This window comes from Carcharodon carcharias, chromosome 32 (assembly GCF_017639515.1).
Source record: "Carcharodon carcharias isolate sCarCar2 chromosome 32, sCarCar2.pri, whole genome shotgun sequence".
Taxonomy (NCBI): Eukaryota; Metazoa; Chordata; class Chondrichthyes; order Lamniformes; family Lamnidae; genus Carcharodon; species Carcharodon carcharias.
In genome coordinates, this window is record NC_054498.1 from 24490387 (window position 1) to 24510815 (window position 20429).

General features: G+C 41.7%; 1 protein-coding gene across 2 annotated transcripts in view; it reads right to left on the reverse strand.

Annotated features, from left to right (window-relative positions):
• Positions 1-20429, reverse strand: part of znf592 (zinc finger protein 592) — a 151354-nt gene that overhangs the window by 45666 nt on the left and 85259 nt on the right. For both annotated transcript variants that reach the window (XM_041178615.1, XM_041178614.1), the window contains exon 3: positions 3769-6182. In XM_041178615.1, the coding sequence (XP_041034549.1) occupies positions 3769-6162 (2394 nt within the window). In that variant the 5' untranslated portion in view covers positions 6163-6182. The remainder of the gene's footprint in view (positions 1-3768; positions 6183-20429) is intronic.

Genomic DNA, 20429 nt, shown 5'->3' on the forward strand with positions numbered 1-20429 from the left:
AACAATGCTGATGCCTTTAAACTGCACTTTTTAAAAAAACACTAACTGGTTACACACAACAGTTATGATATGCATTTAAATCAATTATTTAATACAGCTAAAATCAGATGTTCCAGTAATCTAACCTTTAAACTGCAACAATCACATTTGCTCTTTTACAGAGGCTAACATTAATGCTTCTTGGGTCTAGCGTTGGTGCCTGAACAGCTCAGGCTTTGCTGGAATGATGCCCAATTCAGAGTTGTAAGTGTTAAGTGTCAAAACAGAATACCATCAACAGCTGAAAATAACCATGATCTTTCACTAAAGACAATGGGTGTAAGTGGGTTAGCAACTTTCCGGACCTCAATGGTCAATGGGAGGTGTGACAAGGGGCTGTATGGTAGCAGGAGGAAGTCAGTTTCTCTCACTGCCCAAAACAGCATTAAAGAACATTATTTTCTAATAATACAATTTCTATGAATAACTATCACTATCAACCATGAGAGGGTAGGGGGAAATCAGTGGAGGTTATATTTTTTCTATTTCTGCCTTTAAAAATGAGGTTGGTTACATCAATAAGTGAGCTGATGCTTTTAGGGGTCAGACATTCTGGTCTAGGCTCCCTAGTTTGGGGCAGGGTAGCTTTGGTGGAGCTTCCACCCTTCCCAGAGTTCCTCCTCACCCTGACTGCATCATTGGGCCCAGGTTTAACTACAGAGGTGATGCTGCCACGCTGGGCCCTGCTGGCAGGCTATGCAAAACTGAGAGGGGCAAGCATTCCACAAGGGGAGGAAGTGGCAGTCTCCGAGCTTGTTACAATACTAAGATTTTCTACTACTAATACTTGTCTTGCTGCTCCTGGGCATCTGTGTTTACCAATGGTCTGGGTACGACTGCACATTTTCCTCATCCACCCCCCCACCCCCCCACCATCTCCTGTCCCCACCTGAGGAGAAAGTCCAAGATCCTCCAGGTTGACATTTAGATGTTGGAAGCTGGGGTCAGAATCCAATATGGCCCCATGATAGGGAACACACCAGAGTTCCCCATTTTAATTTAATTTGCATGTGCTTGCCCATTTATGAATAAGCGCCCTTGAGCCTACCCTCAGTTCTGGAGAATCATTCAATATTGGAGTGCCTCCTGAACTCTACCCCTGAAGAGAGAAACAGTAACCATTCCTGCTACAGGTTACTGGGCTGTGAAGGCAAAATCTCCAACAGTTCGCTATTCCACTCCCACCAACAATTTCCAACCCCCTTCCTCTGCTGAAGGATTGGTGGCTCATGCTGGCTACCATCTTCCAGAATTGTCCTTCATGTGCAAGATACTTAAAGCCATGCACTGCAGCACTACTGCCCAACAACAAACAGGGTGATTGGATGGCAATGGACAGCAGGACACTTGTCTTATTTCCCCTTTGTAACCTGGATATTTTGAGATCAATTACAAGGCTCTCAACCAGGCTCAGTGCAGACCAAGAATTGAACTTATGCCCTTTTTGGTGTATACATTGCTAAAAAATAAAATTCCATCCCACTGAATCCTAGAATCCTTGCAGCCATTACTCGGGAGTAAAGAAAGAAGTTGGGCAGTATCTTGGAAATAATATACATCTCCATTTACTGTAGAGGTATAGTATATTACTCTTGGTTTTGGACATTATCACTTGCTTATCACACACATGCTGTTGTGTCACTACAGATAAATAGTGACACACCTGATTTCATACTTCTATGTTGTAAAAGCCTCACGAGGTGCAACATTGCACCAGCTTCATTGTAAATGGAACTAGGTCTCTAACCTTAAGTATCTTAGATAGTGGCACGTGGAAAATCTCTCAGCATAAGAACTGACTGGTACGATGACCTAAATCCTGGGGCTTTATACAATGTGGGAGGAGGAAACCACCTAACTACGACAACATATGATGACATTTTTCATGTGCAAGCCAGGCATTTCATTTCCTCAGAACTGAATCAACCTAGGCTTCCTTGTTATTGTGTTTGAAGTTTAAGAAAGCATTTTTCTTTTTTAGATCCAGAATGGGCATCTGTAACACTAGTTTAACTTTGGCTCTAATTTATGTAAGGAACATATTTTTATTTTTCATGGACTGCGGCTTTAAGATTGGACTTCCATGGCTACAATTTAAAAGAGATGTTCACTAGAGCAGGAAGAAGAAAATCTACAATGTTGCCTTCTCGTGGAACAGTGTGCGCCAGGTTGGACAGAATGGTGCTGGAATGGAGACCTGGTTTAAGAGGGAATTGCCTAGCAAAGGCGTTTTGATTGGCTCCTGACCAAGTGGCTAGGTTATGTGTGAGGATAATGCAGTAGATCAGCTCCCAGCCTGAAAAGAGGAAAGACCTGAAATCTCTCTCTCTTGTTTTTGTAAGACTCCAGTAATCCTGCCATAGTAGCTAACTGGCTTTTCCTCACATCGCTGTATCCTGCTTCCTTTGAGACCCCCCCCATCAGAGGAAAAAGGGGAAAATCACAAGTAGAGACATTAAAAGCAAGTTGCAACCAGAGAACCACAGGCTGCAAGTGTTGGGAGATCACCTCATGTCAGCCACAACAGCCTGCAAGAACTTTGGAAGAAAGCAATCAAAGTCAACTCACCTAATCCTAAACTCTGGATTGGTGCTATTCAACCGTTTTATCTCACCCTTAAAATGCATGTCTTATGTGTGTGTGTGTTTGTGTATAGGGGTTAAGAAGGGGTAGAGTTTAAGTTATAGAATTAAAAGTTAGCAGTTCATTTTTTTTTGCCACTGGTTACAGACAATTAGTTTAATAAACAGTTATTTACTTAAGTTTACAAACTTGGTGCTCGTATTCTGTTAACCTAAGTTAAACAGTTAGGTAGAATTGGGGCAATCTGGTGGTCTAATCAAACTTTTCACATGTGTCTTGGCTCGGGGAGCAGTAGGGCTTGATATTAGCGCACTAGCCCCAGTGAGTCGTGACATTTATTAATTGTGAGCAGCTGATCTCAGCCAAGCCAACTGAAGGATACACACACTGAGGACAGGATTTATTTTTTTCCCTCTCATACCATGGCTATGCACCTTCTCATGACTCAGTATTACAATGCAACAAGTATTAGAGTGTCTGCTGATCAGAGGATCATGCCTGGTACAGGGTGACCATACAGGGAACGAAAGAGAGCGCGAGAGAAAAAAAAAAGCTGGCGCTCATTTAAGGAGGTGTTTTCAGAAATCTAAGCCTCATCATTTCAGAAGCACCTTGGGATGAGGGGGCACAATGGATTTAGACATTGTTATTTCACGTTTGGCATGCAGATTAAAATCCAGTCTATACTGGTGGGGTGAAAATCTCTTCTGTCCTCGGGCTATGAGGATTTAATGGAAAGTGAAGTTGGGAGTCTTGATCCAGTTTCTAGTAGGTACAGCTGACAACATAAAAGTGCACCTGTGTATTAATTGTCAATCTCACTCAGAAACCACAGGATAGCTGGAATGAGAAATTGAAATAAGTCATACTGATATATTAAGATGTTACTGCTCTCAAGGTGTTACGGCAGATTAGAAAATTTAACCTGCAACTGGCTATGCTATGATGCTGACACGGGGTGTCTTAAATGGAAGAGTTTTATAACCCAACGCTAAGCTACCTCACAATGATGAACACAAAAAGTAGAAATAAACTCTTAGAAGTGCCCGAACAGTATATTCTTAAACTGCAAGAAATGATATTGCATGCATCATCTTCCCCTTGAATGAAACAAGATGATTTTCTATATAGTTTGAATTCACTTACCGGTGCCTCAGCATCATCTGTCACCTGCTGGTAGTGTCCTGCAAGGCTGCTGTCATCCTGGAACTGTTGATAGCATTCGAGACATTTTAACCCATGACGTATTAATCTAAGTGAATCACAGCGCAGAGGCATGGCAGGGTGACTGAAAGCTGGACTATCCATCCCAATTACTGTCAAACTGCTAATTGCTTGGGCAGTAGAAGTTGCAGCCTGGGCAGGAGGGTCAGATGATACAGAAGTTGTCACTGGGGTGGTTGAAAACATTTGGTCCGAAGGGATGGGTTTCATCTGTAACTGAGTGCACTGCATAACAGCGCCTTTGCCCTTGTGCTCTCGTGCATGTAAAAGCAAACTGCACTTGTTGAAGAAGACCATCAGTTTGGAACAATGGCTACACATCACCTCAATGTGGACACTTCGCCTCTCATAATGCTGTGACAAACTTTTTTCTAGAGCAAATGCATCTCCACATTCCAGACAGCGATAGCCACGAGCTGGCATGGATACATTACTGTTGGCAGGTGGTTTAAGGTTTGGAGCATAAATTGGCACAGGATTGGTGCTGTTTAACAGTTTGTTAAAAGCTTCAACAACAATGTTCTGATTTGAAGTAGGGGATTCATTATTTTGTGGAACCGTGTTCTTGACTTGTTGCACCAGTGGCACTGTTACCACCTGGGTGGCAATCTTTTGTTGGCTCTGCCGCGAAGTACTGGACCTTGCGGTGGCAGTAGCAGCAACACTGTGCGGAACCAAGTTAAGGCTTGCCAGGTGAACAGCTTTTGGCAGGAGACTCGTATTGGAGATATTCGATGAGTGCTTTACTGCAGCCTGCTTCTGCTGTATCATGCCAGCAACCTTCATGATGGCACTGCTGGCATCCTCAGGTGGTGTAGTTGTTACAGCCATGGTTTTCAAGTTGCTTTTGCCATCTACATTTTCAGTTACTTTGGCAGGTATACTAGACAAACAACTGACTGCATTAGCCAAGTTTCTGGCTGATATTTGCTTCTTTCCATTTTCCACTGCTATTGAAGCATGCATCTGTGATGATGCACTGGTCACAGGGCTAGATCGTAAACTCAGCTCCTCTGTAAAAGCCATTTCAGTCAGCGATTGTTCTGGTGAACTTCTAGACTCGCTCTGTTCTGAGTCTGGCATTATCCTAGTCACAGTCCTGGTAATTTCACCAGAAGAAGTTTTAATGGTTTTGATCCTTACTTTTGGGATGGCTGGTGGTGAACCCGTTGCAACGTATGGGGATCCTTTGCCACTGTAGTCACTGGACACACTCCTTGGACTATCAGGTTGTTTGTTTATCATTTTCTTTACACCCTCCATTGGACTTCTCGGACTCTTTGGTGACTTTGCCATTTTGGGGCTGCCCTTTACCCCGTCCTTCAAAGCTAACAGGGATTCTTTAAAGTTTTCTTTTTGTTCTTCCTTTGGGAATTCTGATGTTTTTTTGGCATTTAGAGCTACCAATGCTGCTAAGCAAGATGACAGCTTTGAATGAGCTGATTTCAGACGCTGGCGAGGTGGGACAGAAGAGCACAGGGTCATCTCTGGAACACTACTGCTCTTTGGCTCTTCTATGTTATTATTATGCAGGTCATTTGAGGGCTGCAAGCTGTCAAACAAACTTTTGTCAAAGACCTTGTCCTTTTGCTCTGCTTCTTCAGATACATTTGTTGAGTTTGTCCTTTGTCCCAAGCTGACATCCTTCACTTTACAGTTTCTAATCTCACTGGCTTTTTCCCGTTTTTTAGAGTATTCATCAAACATGCTCAGCTCGGTCACAGCTTGTTTAGGCTGCTCCCTTGTACTGTCCACCAGAGAGCTCTCCGTAGAAATATACAGGCCTACAGAACCAAGGTAAGGTCTCTCATCCCGTTTAAGATTATCCATAATACTAGCATCTTGAATGGTTTCATCTGGCTCTGGGCTCGAAATGGGGCTAAACTGACTAAAGGCTGGCAGTGTTTCTGACCTTGGTGCATCAAATTTATCTGAGTAGTTTCTGGAACTATCTCCATTGATGAAAGCAGTGACCATTTTGCTGTAGCTATTTCCAAGATTATGGGTATCAGCAGTAAGATCAGAATTTCGAAACCCATTTTGAAGCAGATTCTGTCCAAGTTGATGGCCATCCTTTTCAGTGATAGAATCGAAGGAGTCTTGTCGGCTGGTGTTCTTAACAATAACACTCACCACTGGGACATCAGGTATGGCATGGTGCATAGACAACTCGTCTATACCCATACCTGCTTGCTTCAGATGACTTTCTGTCTCCTCACTACTCGACTGGATAGCCTCCTTTGCATCGAGGTCTGGGTCAGGAATGTCAAAAGCAGCTAGGAGGTCATCAAAATCTGGGGTCTTCATGTCACCCATGTTTGAGCACTTAGTAAAACCTTAAAAGAAAGACAGAATGCTTTAGTTACAATTACATTTTACGTGTGAAACAGAATTGGCACAAATACAAAACCAACATCCTAGAGATATGATATAAAGAAGCAGCTACAAAAATCTACTGAAAGGAAAGTTACTAAAACTAAATGCTGCCAACATAGTTTTTGCGATGATCGGTTTCACTAATCTATTGGGTATACAAAACCATTAATATTTTTTAAAAAAACACACTTTGCCACAGATCTTCATTGGCAGTTCTCAAATTCAATTTCAGCCCCAAGAATTTTAATGCTCTTAAGAATGACTGGTCAAACACTACAGCATTTGTACTGTCCCATCTGACTGCTCTAAAAAGGTGACAGCAAGTATGCTGTGGCATCCACAGAATTCCAAAATGAAACTCTACAGGAAGGGCAAGACATGTGACATTAAGGCACACTATATCAAAAACAATTTGCATTTACAGTAATATGTCTAGATTAGTGCCAGTAATTATGAGCTCCAGGAACCTGTGCAGTGTTGCCACTCTCCTGAATATCTGTAATACAAGCAGCTGGCAAACAGCCTGATTGCAATAAAACTCTGGCTGAGTGTAGCTGTTCTTTTTGCAGGAAGAGAATAGAGCGAACAAAAGCCCATAACTTTTTACTTTCATACTTTGTCAATCATGTCATACAAGTCAGACACTTCTGAAATGCAAACACTTGCATTTCTGAGGCATGTACTTCATGGGGCTGGTAAGTATTTAACAGCCCCCATCATCAGTCACATGAGTAGAACTTGAGTGTCACATGAGTGACAACTTGCATTTATAAATGCTTTATAAATGCTTTCAATGTAGTAAAATATAAAAGCATTTCATGTAGTAAAATGCTCCAATATGCTTCCCAAGAACATAATCAAACAAAGGGATCCAAAGTAGTAGTCATTAGGGCAAGTGATTAAAAGCTTGGCAACAAAAGTTTTAAATGAAGAACAGGGGGGTAAGAGGAAATGAGAAAAGGGCCCAGGAGGGTTAAGAGAGAAGAAAGAAAGGGAAAAAGTAATTATCTCAGGTCCAGAGCAGCAGCCAAAGTGCATGTGTAAACAGGACAGGGAAACAAAGGTGACATGGGCATAACAAAGATTCCCAAAAAGCTTATTTGCACTCAAAATTTCATCCATGCCTTTGTTACCTCTAGACTGGAGTCAATCTTAGATGGCTTCCCAAGTTCTACTCTTTGTAAACTTGGTGATCCAATAACCTGCTGCCCATGTCCTAACGCACGTCTCTTTCACCTAATAGCCCTGTGCTCACTGACCTATACTGGCTCCCAGTTTGGCAATGCCTTGATGCAGAAATTCTCACTCTAGTACCCCAATCCCTCCAACTCCCCCACACCCCACCTCCCCCGTCCCACTTCCTACCTTCCTAGTTTTGCAATTTCCTCCAACTCTACAAGCCTCAGGTATCTGTGTTTCTCCAATTCTGAGCTCTTGAGCACCCCCAATTTTAAATGCTCCAATTGGCGCCATGCCTTTGGTTGCAAAGGTCCTATGCTCTGGAATTTCCTCCCTAAGCCTCTCCATCTCTTAAACTCTTTCTCCTTTAAAATGCCCCTTAAAACCTAACTCTCTGACTAAGCTTTTGGTTATCTTCCTTAATTACCTCCTTATGTGGCTTGGTATCAAATTTTTTTTTGATAATGTTCCTGTGGTTCATTTTGCTTGGTTAAAGGTGCTAGATAAATGTTGCTGTAAGAAGGGATCTACAGTGATACCAATAATTTGGATGGAATATTTCTATGCAATTTACAAAAATGCTTCTCTGGGTTCCCCTCAACAAATCATATTACCTTAAATTGGCACGATAGAAGAAAGCATCTTCAAGAAAGACATCTCAATGCGCACACATATATGCCTCAAGAAAGACTTCTCCCTACTCACACAGACATGCAGAAGCAATCTTCAGATGAGATCCCTCACCACAGAAACCTATGGAGAGATCACCACTTGAACAAAAGTTCAGAATGCCTTCTCTACCCTCTAAACTGGGTAATCATAACTAGGCAACGTCACAGAGCCGCAGGCTGAGTTCTAGTCCACACAACCTTCACATACAGCAGCATTTTATCAACATGATTAGAAAAGATTTCTGAAAATTGCATAAATTAAAAAACAAAAGATCTTTACACTACAGCAAGAGTTCACTGCATGCCACATAAAGGAGGGTTATTCACTGCTCAGGTCAGCACAGAGAATTGGTCTATTTCTAATCTGACTTTAAAAGGTATAAATTTCACAGAATGAATAGTACCCTAGAATAGAATAGGGTGCAATATGTGTACCCATTGAAGATTTCAACAGAATGAAATTCTGCCAATAATTGATAATCTTTCCCTCAGTTCAAAAGCATTTACCCTCTAATTATCCTCTCCTGATTTTGTTCCACCATCTGCATGAAAAACAACTGCAGGCAACCTATTTGTGGCCTTGAGTAACATGGCTAAGATTAGGAACATAGATCAAATCAGAACTGCATCTTTTAAGTCAAAAGTCAACACAGACTTCATTGTGACATTAAAAAAATCTGAATCTGTTTCTTTTAAAACCTCAAATATCACCTCTCTTATGCCCCAAAGCTAATCTGCTGTTTAATTGCAGCTTTATTTTATTTTTATATATCAAATTAACATTGGGAATTTTATCAATAAGATTACAGAGAAAACCATCTAGAAAAAAAATACTATATACACATCAAAATGACACTGGCAGCATATCTGTTATTAACTGATAGTTAAAGATAGGCTTAAACAAAATACTAATTGAGGGAGAAAAGGTAATTGGGAACACAGATAAATACACCCATAATTAAAACAATTCTGCCTGGAGGAGAAAGAATAAACAGATACGACTGCGTCAAACTCAGCGAAATATCATGAAGTGCCTACTCATTTCCTCACTGTAAGAGGTAGCCATGGCCAAGTCATGGGCAGGAATTTGTTGGAAGAGCTTAGTGTGTTGCAATCTCTCATCATCTCGCACTATACCTATGCCAAGATTTGATGGAAAAGTCAATGATGAATCAGGAATCTCGTTGACATGTAGCCAATGGTTTATTCCTTAGTCCAAGCACATAGCTCTTTAAGAAACTGAGAACAGCTGCCTTTACTCTTGGGAGGTAAGTGAACTGCATCTTCTGAAATCACCTTAAACAAATTTTAAGAAGTTAATTTCAATTACAGTTTTAAGAAAACGCTGTAAAAACTAATTTCCGGTGTCTGCATATCCCCTTTTTTTCACCAAGGTGTCGTAGCAGGACTCAAAGAAATGGGTTTTGTACTTTGGGAATGAGGATCTGTGGGCATTACTGGATGGTGCTTTGGTGAGGCAAGCCATTGGGGACACCAAGGGTGAGAGCTGCCCGCAACCTGCCAAACAAAGGTTAGAAAAAAATCTGAACAATTACATGTCTGAAATATTACAGCTCCACTTGGGGACAGCACAGCGTTCAGGCTGACTCCCAATGTAGTACTCAGCGAATGCTGCACTGTTGGAAGTTCCGTCTTTTGGAAAGATGTTAAAGCAAGGCACAATCTTCCAAGTGGCACTATTTTGAAAAAAAGCAGGGGAGTTCTCCCCGGTGTCCTGGTCAATATTTACCCCTTAACCAACATCACTGAAGCAGATGAGCTGGTCATCTCACTGCCATTTGTGGGAGCATTTAAAGGAAAACTAGGCAAGCATTTGAGGGCGAGGGAATAGACAGTTTGAATGGTAGATTTTGATGAAGAAAAGATAGGAGGCGGCTCAAGTGGAACATAAACACCAACATGGACTGGTTGAGCTGAATGACCTTTTTCGGTGCCGTATATTGTATATAGACCTATGTAAAAAATATATTTTAGTCACAGGTACCTTTAAATGTGTCAGAAGCTTGGGCTCTGGTTTCACTTGAGAGGGTTCTAAAGGAGTTAAAAGTGTTTGTGAATTCCCTCACTGATGTTTTTTAGTGCTTACCAGGCATGCTAGCAGAACACAAGTCTGAGAGGAGGGGGCTTAAGAGCGGTAGATGCTTCTTACCCACTGCTCTGTCATATTTCATCACTATACTACAAGGTCCAAAACTTTTCCATCCTTCTCTTGCTTCTGACATACTTAAAAGGCGCCTGAACTTAAGTAGCAAACCGGTTTTTCTAAAGAAACAAAAGGAGTCTATGGATGAGCCTTCATATAGACCTGTAAGTAAATCTTACCTTGGGTGTGAAAAAAATCTTTGAAACTCCGAGGGACGGTCTAAGAAATCATTTTATAGGTAGGGGGTCATTTGAGATAGCCAATATCTAGTTCAGTCCCATGGAATAAATGGCAATGTATTGGACTGCATTAGAAACTGGCTATTGATAGAAACAAGTGGCGATAAATGAAGAGATATCAGAGAGGTAGCTGATTGCTAGTGTTTGCCACAAGTGTCAGTGTTGGGATCAGTTTATAATTTTAACATGCAATGAGGATGAAATCCTGTTCAAGGAACCTAGGATTTTCCAGACGAAATGATTTATATAAAACCTAGAAAAGCATCCCAAAGAACTGAAAAGGTGTAATCTGATAAAATGGGTGTTTAAGGAAGTAAGGGCGTCAAAAAGCTTGATAACTCAGCAGATGTGTGCAGCAGAGGTTTGGCTGAATTGAAGTTTACAGTTCAGGGCGTTTGGAGACAAAAGAGACATTAAGTGAGCAAGGAAGCAACAGGTTCTGAGCTCATAGTGGGTATGCTAGAGTAATGAGACACACTAGGGAAAACATGATCATAGGAGAATCGAACAAAATTGATGAATCATCATTCGTCTATATTCCCAATGTGCAAATATCTACTTTTAAAAAATTCATTCACGGGACGTGGGCTTCGCTGGCTGGGCCAGCATTTATTGCCCATCCATAGTTGGCCTTGAGGAGGTGGTGGTGAGCTGCCTTCATGAACTGCTGCAGTCCATGTGGTGCAGGTACACCCACAGTGCTGTTAGGGAGGGAGGTCCAGAGTTTTGACCCAGCAACAGTGAAGGAATGGTGAGATGGTGAGTGGCTTGGAGGGGAACTTCGAGGTGGTGGGTTCCCATTTATCTGCTGCCCTTGTCCTTCTAGTGGTAGTAGTCGTGGGTTTGGAAGGTGCTATCTAAGGAGCCTTGGTGAATTCCTGCAGTGCATCTTGTAGATAGTACACACTGCTGCTACTGTGCGTCGGTGGTGGAGGGAGTGAATGTTTTTGGGTGTGGTGCCAATCAAGCGGACTGCTTTGTCCTGGACGGTGTCCAGCTTCTTCAGTGTTGTGGGAGCTGCACACATCCAAGTGATCATCTAATAGAACAAGCACTTTGGGCAGAGAATTGGCAAGTGAGTAGATATTGCAGGAGAGAGGTATTCTTTACCAAGTAGCATCCTCGATTATTTAAGGGTTGCCGAACCACAGCTTATGCTTTGAGAGGACAGTTCCCAAGCCTACCTCAGCCGGAATGGAGACCGATACCCCTGGTTTTGGCATTTTTATGAACTATATGCTAGCCATCCAGCTAACCGAGATAACCATGCCCCCTGCCCCCACTATATATTAAGTGGTAATAATCTTGCATTGTTGCTGATGAAAGATCACAGATCTGAAACGTTAACTCTGTTTCCTTCGCCAACGATGCTGCTATGCCTGAGTATTTCTAGCATTTTTGTTTTTATAATCCTAAAGCTCTATCTGGCCTTGATGACGATGCATCTGCCTCAGAGGTTCTGGTCTTCCTGTTTTAAAAAGGATAACAAATTATTGGGCAGAGTTCAAAGGAGAGCTAGGAGATTAATTACAGAGCTGATAGGAGTGTGTTGTAGAGGCAGGTTAGCAGATCTAGGGATTTTGTCTGTTTAGAACAGTGGAATAAGGAGTAATTTTATAGACATGTTTAAAATTAGAGGGGCTAGGAGAGCATGAATTCAGATTTTTTTTATCACATACAGAATTCAATAACAAGAGGATGTACTCCAACAACAGATTTTCAGCAGGAGGGTGGGACTATTAGTAAGGAACTGGAAAGTAAAACCAATGTGTTTCAAAGGAGATCTGGGCAAGTTCCAGTGAGTATGTGTGACTCAGCTTTATTAAATTTAATAATACATCAAGATTTTAGAAATAATTAATTTGCATTTATATAGTGCTGTTCACGGCCACAGGACATTCCAAAGCTCTTTACAACCAATGAAGTACTTGGAAGTGTAATCACTATTATGTGGGAAATAGATAGCCAATTTGCATACAGCAAGCTCCCTTCAACAGCAATGTGATAATGGACAGATAATCTTTTTCTGTGATGCTGATTGAGGGATAAATATTGACCAGGACACCCGAGTAACTCCCCTGCTCTCCTTTAAATAGTGCTGTGGGATCTTTTATGAGAGGGCAGACAAGGCCTCAGTTTAACCTCCCATCTGTAAGCCAGCACCTCAGACAGTGGAGTACTACAATGGAGAGTCAGCTTTGATTTTTGTGCTCAAATTCTGGAGTGGGACTTGAACCCACATACTACTGTCTCAAAGGCCACCACAGCTGATAGGTAGGATAGTAATGGGCTACTTCTACCTAAACGTTTTGACTGTAATTTTACAAGGATCTCCCCAGCTGAGGTAGCATGACATCCTTCTATTCTCAGTGTTTTCATCTCAGATAAATCAGTGCTTTCAGACACGGCATGCTTTCCTCCCAAGCGTCATGACACAGTCAATAAATTATGAAATCTGCGGAGCCAAGTCTTGCTTTACAGATTTTTTTCACAAAGTGTTGCGGCCCAGTCAATGGATATTTTGTTAAAAGGCATCTTGCTCCCAAAAAGAACACCTGATCAAGCACTGATTGTGCAGATCTTCTGTTGGAATGCCAATGTGCAACAGTCCTGCAAACTGCCTGATAAACAAAATTCTCAACCACTTTACCACTAGCTCCATCTCTACTCTGGCTCTAACAATCCACAGATGGTTTGGCAATATATTTTCAAGTTTGGTGTAATGCATTACTTGCTGCAATTGAGTACTCTGGTGGTGGGTGGAAGGGAGGGATTGAAGGGAAAAAAATATTTTCTAGAAAATGTTTCTAGAAATGTATAGCACTCGACCTAAAGGAAAAAGCATTTAAATCACGTGGCATCAAAAGTATGGTTGGACTCCTGTGGTTGAATCCAAAAATGTTGGCAAGCTACTGAAATATTGGTCTGGCAGCCAAATCGTTTTAGAAACTATTATTTCAAAATTTAATCTTAGCATTTGAGTTTCCTAGAACTCAAACAAGCTCTGCTCATCTGGACTCATTGGATAAAGTCAACTTTTTGCTCATTGAGTCTATTCTCATTAACAGGCCCATATGATAATATTGAAACTTGACAGGCTACAATCTCAGTAACAAATTGCTCTGTGATGAAAAGCTTCCTATGACCTCTGGATAAAAAGCAGTTTGCATGGTTTTTCTAATTCACAGACGTAGTTTACTTGCCTTGTACAAATGGACAGATTGCAAAACATCAGAATGAAGCATTGGAACGTAGCCCCTGTAAGAGTATAACGCCACATGGAGATAAAGAACAAAGAACAAAGAAGAGTACAGCAAAGGAACAGGCCCTTCGGCCCTCCAAGCCTGCGCCGATCATATTGCCTGTCAACTAAAACAATTTGCACTTCTGGGGTCCGTATCCCTCTATTCCCATCCTATTCATGCATTTGTCAAGCTGCCTCTTAAACACCATTATCATACCTGCTTCCACCACCTCCTCTGGCAGTGAATTTCAGACACACACTACTTTCTGCGTAAAAAACTTGCCCTGCACATCTCCTCTATAGCTTTCGCCTCTCACCTTAAATCTATGTCCCCTGGTAATTGACTCTTCCACCCTGGGAAAAAGCTTCTGACTATCTACTCTATCCATGCCACTCATAATTTTGTAAACTTCTATCAAGTCGCTCCTCAATCTCCGTCGCTCTAATGAGAACAATCTGAGTTTCTCCAACCTCTCCTCATAGCTAATAACCTCCAGACCAGGCAGCATCCTGGTAAACCTCCTCTGCACCCTCTCCAACGCCTCCATATCCTTCTGGTAATGTGGTGACCAGAATTGCACGCAATATTCCAAGTGTGGCCTAACCAAGGTTCTATACAGCTGCAGCATGACTTCCCAGCTTTTATACTCAATACTCCTGCCAATGAAGGCAAGCATGCCATATGCCTTCTGGACTACCTTATCCACTTGCGTTGCCATTTTCCGTGACCTGTGGACCTGTACACCCAGATCCCTTTGCCCGTCGATGCACTTAAGGGTTTTGCCATTTGCTGTATAATTCCTGCCTGCATTAGACCTTCCAAAATGCATTACCTCGCATTTGTCCGGATTAAACTCCATCTGCCATTTCTCCACCCAAGTCTCCAACCGGTCTATATCCCGTTGTATCCTTCGACAATCCTCTTCACTATCTGCAACTCCTCCAACCTTAGTATCATCTGCAAACTTACTAATTAGCCCAGTTACATTTTCCTCCAAATCATTTATGTATACTACAAACAGCAAAGGTCCCAGCACTGATCCCGCGGAACTCCACTAGTCACAGCTCTCCATTCAGAAAAGCTACCCTCTGTCTTCTATGACCAAGCCAATTCTGTATCCATCTTGCCAGCTCACCTCTGATCCCGTGCGACTTTACTTTCTGTACCAGTTTGCCATGAGGGACCTTGTCAAAGGCCTTACTGAAATCCATCTATATAACATCCACTACCCTTTCATCGTTGATCATCTTTGTCATTTCCTCGAAAAGCTCGATCAAGTTAGTGAGACACGACCTCCCCTTCACAAAACCATGCTACCTCTCACTAATACGCCCATTTGCTTCCAAATAGTAGTAAATCCTGTCACGAAGAATCTTCTCCAATAATTTCCCTACCACTGACGTAAGGCTCACCGGCCCGTAATTTCCTGGATTATCCCGGCTACCCTTCTTAAACAATGAAACAACATTGGCCATTCTCCAGTCCTCTGGGACCTCACCCGTAGCCAGTGAGGATACAAAGAATTCTGTCAAGATACTTTCTTCAGTTGGTGAGCATTTTAATTTCCTGAGACAAATTAAACTAGAATCCAATTTTAGTCATATCCTGCAGATGTGGCTTCAGGGCTGCCCTATCTGAACGTCAATTATTAAAGGTGGATTCTTCGCCAGAATATGAAACCAACCAACTCTTTAGTCATTTTTATATGGGTGTTCACTTCATCATTCAGATTCAGGGAGACTGACCTCATGTATTTACATGGCGAATTATGGTTGCTTTCCTTATGCCAACAACAGGATCTCTGAACCATGGACAGCTGAACCTAAACATTTTGTGGATGAGTCTAGATTTAACAGAGGAGCCAACACTCAAATCAGTCTACTGATGAATGCCAGTGTAAACCCAGCTAAAAATAAATAAGGCAATCCATACTTGATGTTCTTAGAGCAAGAAATTTAAAAATCTGAGAATGCCAATGAATGGATCTTATATATTTTTATAAAGAAAAAATGAATGAAAGACTTGCATTTAGATAGTGCCTTTCACAACCTTAGGGCACTGCAAAGTGCTTTACAGCCAATGAATAAATTCTGAAGTGTAAACACAGCTGTAATGTAAGAATGAAGAAACTCATGTACTAGGTACACTTCTGCCATAAACCTGGATATCACGATGTCCTCCAGCTGAAGTTCTCACTGGAGTCAAAAGTCAGGCTGCAACGGCTGCAAAATAAGCCTGAAACAAACAATGCAGACTCCAAGATTATAAATGTCTGAAGATTATTGGCCTATCATATTCAGAAGTTGCTGCATTCATTAATTTGGTGCAAAAGTTTTATCATGCAGCAGTGCAGACGTTTTGAGCATTAATCGTGATACTACTAATGTATTGACAAGTGGAGACAGAAATCCCTGCTGTCTCATCCCTAGTTGCAATCGCTACCGGTCTGTAAAAAAATCGTTTACTGGACCTATTCCTGACAGTCATATTATTTATTTAATTGTTTCTTCAAAGTAAGAAAGTTCAAGGCACTGGGCTATTTTGGATCTCAAGTCTCCTGACAATCTGGGACAAAAAGAGCAACTGAGCTAAAATTAGTTTTCTCATCTGAAGGCAGCCTCTACACTAAAGATTAAATGAAGGATGGGAAAACTGGCTGTTCTTGTATTATTCCCTTAAACCAGTGAAACTGGGATAACTTGTGAAACATTTTCCATCAGTGGTCTGGTTAAAACAAAAACCCACTCTCTTGGAAAGCCACAAGTGTAATCTCTAACCAATGTAGCTATCAACTGACGAACTCAATATGAAAATAAAATACACAGGAAAGGTTTCTGCAACCAACTGTGTAGAAGTGGATAATTAACACTACGCAACAGCTTGCGAAAGACTGCCCCAAATCGTGGGACAATAATTACAACAATTAACACAACTTATCAATGGAAGAGCCGAAATAGAAGAAATTAGTTTTCCTGATGATTCACAAAGAAGGGATGGAACAGTGTAAGTAGCAACAGACCGTTTTCAGTAGCTGAGGGGCCTAGAATGAGAACACAGATTTAAAATTAAATTGAGAGGAACTTTATTTTTGGAAACAGAAGGTTGGGAGGATGTGGAATACACTATCACAGTTAGTGTTATGACCAGATTAGGAGGGATGAGCTGACTGCTATCTTTGTTATAGCCAACCCAGAAGTGGGACAGAGTTTGAATTTTAAAAAAGTATGATATTGCCAACTCAATACGTAATTAACTGTGTATAGCTCGGTATAGGAATTAAGCCAGCTAGATTCCTTGAGTTAACAGCTAAGGAGTTAGTTTTATTACTAAAACTCACTCAGGTAAAAATACAGAAATTATTAAAAAGGAGGTTTAAAATGTTTATGTCCAACATCCCATTAATGCAAAAAATCTCACAACCTCCCTGGGCAAGCACAAAATATGTAAAACTTTACAGCACATCAGATGTTAAAATTTGGGCCAGTTAAAAAAAGTTCAGAGAAATTATTCACGGATTGTCAAAATGCTCTTTCACAGCTACAGTCACTTTCCACAGTGGCTGATGTTACTTTGGTTTCTCACTCAGCAGTCATAGCTGATTGATTCTTGTTTTTCTTGAAGACTGTGGCGTTGAGTTGAAATCCTCCTTTGAGAACTCTTGAGTTTTCAGCAATGAGGTCTTCTGGTGTGTTTTCAAACTACAAGCAGGGCTCAGCTTTGTTAGAGAGGTTTCAGATAGTGGGTGGGGTAGGGCAGGGTGGCTGTTGCCCCTGCAATCCCCGTGGCAGTCTCTGTCCGTCATTCCAAACCCAACATATTTTACACCCAAGAGCTGGGTCACGTGACCTCCGGTTTCAATCTGGGGCTTATTTTAGCCATTGCCTCAGAGCTCTGTAGAATCTGTCTCCCTTAAGTGGGGCTTGGGGTCTTCACAAATGCAACTTAGTAGCTGCTGTAGGCCAGTCATCTTTGTTTAGCACAAAATGTTCTTTTCAAAAAAGTTCTGTATAATATAAATCTGTATATATAATATTTGCATATATATTCTAAATAGCACATCTTTGTAACCGTGTTCAAAGCAGAGACTATATTAATTGCTAAGAAGAGGTCAGATAGGGTTGAAGAATAGAGGATAAATGGGATATGGGAAAAGGGCAAGCTCATGGATTTAGGGCTACTCCTCTTGTAGAAGGGCAATACCAACCTGGACTGGTTGTGGCAAATAACTTGCTTGCCCATCAAAATTTTTACAGCGTCTTAGATTGAAGTGCTGCTAAGAGATATGTATCGCAATATCAGAACAAGACACAAGATGCAATGGGCCCTTGTCAGGATGTGGGGCAACAACCCAAATCTGCATACATCATAATCACACAAAGATGCTGCTTAATAATTTCATCCTGCTTCCCCCATGAGTGATCATCTTTCACACATTTCATTAAAATGAGTAAGAATTAATTTGCAAACTCCTCTCCCCAAGTCTTTTACTCCATGGTTTGCTTTCCATATTTTAATTGCATTGCAAACATGGAACGGGTATCGAACTCGGGGAGAGAGACTGCGAGGTTCTTGAGCAAATTGATATAGGGAGTGACAAGATATTGCAGGCTTAAAAGTGGACAAATCCCCAGGTCTGGATGATTTGTGTCCCAGGCTGCTGAGGGAGACAAGGATCACAGGGACTCTGACCCAAATTTTTAATTCCTCTCTGGCCATAGGGGAGGTGCCAGAGGACTGGAGAACAGCTAATGTGGTTCCGCTATTTAAGAAGGATCGTAGAGATAAGCCAGGGAACTACAGGCCAGTGAGTCTCACGTCAGTGGTAGGGAAACTATTGGAGAAAATTCTGAAGGAGAGAATCCACCTCCACTTGAAGAGGCAAGGTTTGATCAGGGATAGTCAGCATGGCTTTGTCAGAGGGAGGTCATGCTGAACAAATTTGATTGAAGTTTTTGAGGAGGTGACCAGGTGTGTAGATGAGGGTAGTGCAGTTGATGTAGTTTATTTGGATTTCAGCAAAGCCTTTGGCAAGGTCCCACATGGGAGACTTATAAAGGCAGCTAATGCACATGGGATACAGGGTAATTTGATAAGGTGCATTCAAAATTGGCTTAGTTGTAGGAGACAGAGGGTGATGACAGAAGGATGCTTTAGTGACTGGAAGCCAGTGTCCAGTGGTACTACAGGGAAATGTGCTGTGTCCCCTATTATTCGTCATTTATATAAATGACATAGATGACTAGGTGGGGGGTAGGATTAATAAGTTTGCAGATGACACAAAGATTGACCGGGTGGTTAACAGTGAGGTTGAGTGTCTTGGGCTACAGGGAGATATGGGCAGATAAGTGGGAGATGGAATTTAACCCTGAAAAGTTTGAGAGGATACACTTTGGAAGGAGTAATTTGACAAGGAAGTATTCAATGAACGGCATGATACTAGGAATTTCTGAGGAACAAAGGGACCTTGGCGTGTGTGTCCATAGATCTCTGAAGGCAGAGGAGCATGTCAGTGGGGTGGTGAAAAAGGCATATGGGACACTTGCTTTTATCAATCGAGGCATAGATTACAAAAGTTGGAATCACATTGGAGTTGTATGGAACCTTGGAGAGGCCACAGCTGAGTACCGTGTGCAGTTCTGGTCGCCACGTTATAGGAACGATGTGATTACACTGGAGGGGTGCAGAGGAGATTCACCAGGATGTTGCCTGGGATGAAACATTTAAGTTATGAAGAGAGGTTGGATAGACTTGGGTTGTTTTTGTTGGAGCAGAGAAGACTGAGGGGTGACCTGATCGAGGTGTACAAGATTATGAGGGGGCATGGACAGGGTGGAGAGGGAGCAGCTGCTGCCCTTAGTTGAAGGGTCAGTCATGAGGGGACATAAGTTCAAGGTGAGGTGCAGGAGGTTTCGGGGGAATGTGAGGAAAAACCTTTTTACCCAGTAGGTGGTGACAGTCTGGAATATGCTGCCTGGGAGGGGCTATGGGCCAAGTGCTGGTAAATGGGATTAGGTAGGTAGGTCAGGTGTTTCTCACGTGTCGGTGGGCCAAAGGGCCTCTTTTGCACTGTGTGATTCTGTGAATGCTTTTATACCAGCATACTGTTTTGTTACCGAAACTGTCCCATGTTTATAGTTGAGGATGATTTCACCAATACAGCAAAATGCACTGTCTCAGAAGATGAACCCAGTTTAACTGCCCTAAATCTTCCTGTGCATCTCTTTACTGTAGGTCCATTAATTTAACAAATGTTTATTCACATCTGCTGCTTTCTCAAGCTCTGGAAAGTTGTGGGAGAAACGCATATTTTAATTTCTCTCTTGCCTACACAAATCTCGAGAGTAATGGAAACAGCGTTATTATGGTAACTGCCAGTAAAACTGCTGGATTGTTGCCCAAGAACAAGCATATGGATTTAAAGTGATTGGAGTCCTTGTTTTTCTTTCAGGAAAGAGAAATGTAAAAATGTAATTGGAGCATCTGAACTCCAGAAAACTATGAAAAATGTATTATCAAAGTTAGTTGCTTTACCCCAAACTAATGGAGGTAAAGACTAGCTGAACAAAGTCTTGCTTGGTGTCTTTTCTCCACAAGGAAGTTATCAGAGAAACAGTTAAATTTGATTGCTGCCTGCAGAGAAAGATCCGAAATGTAGCCCTACTGGACCAAGACTTTAACTGTGTTAACATGTTTAACTGCATTAACTGTG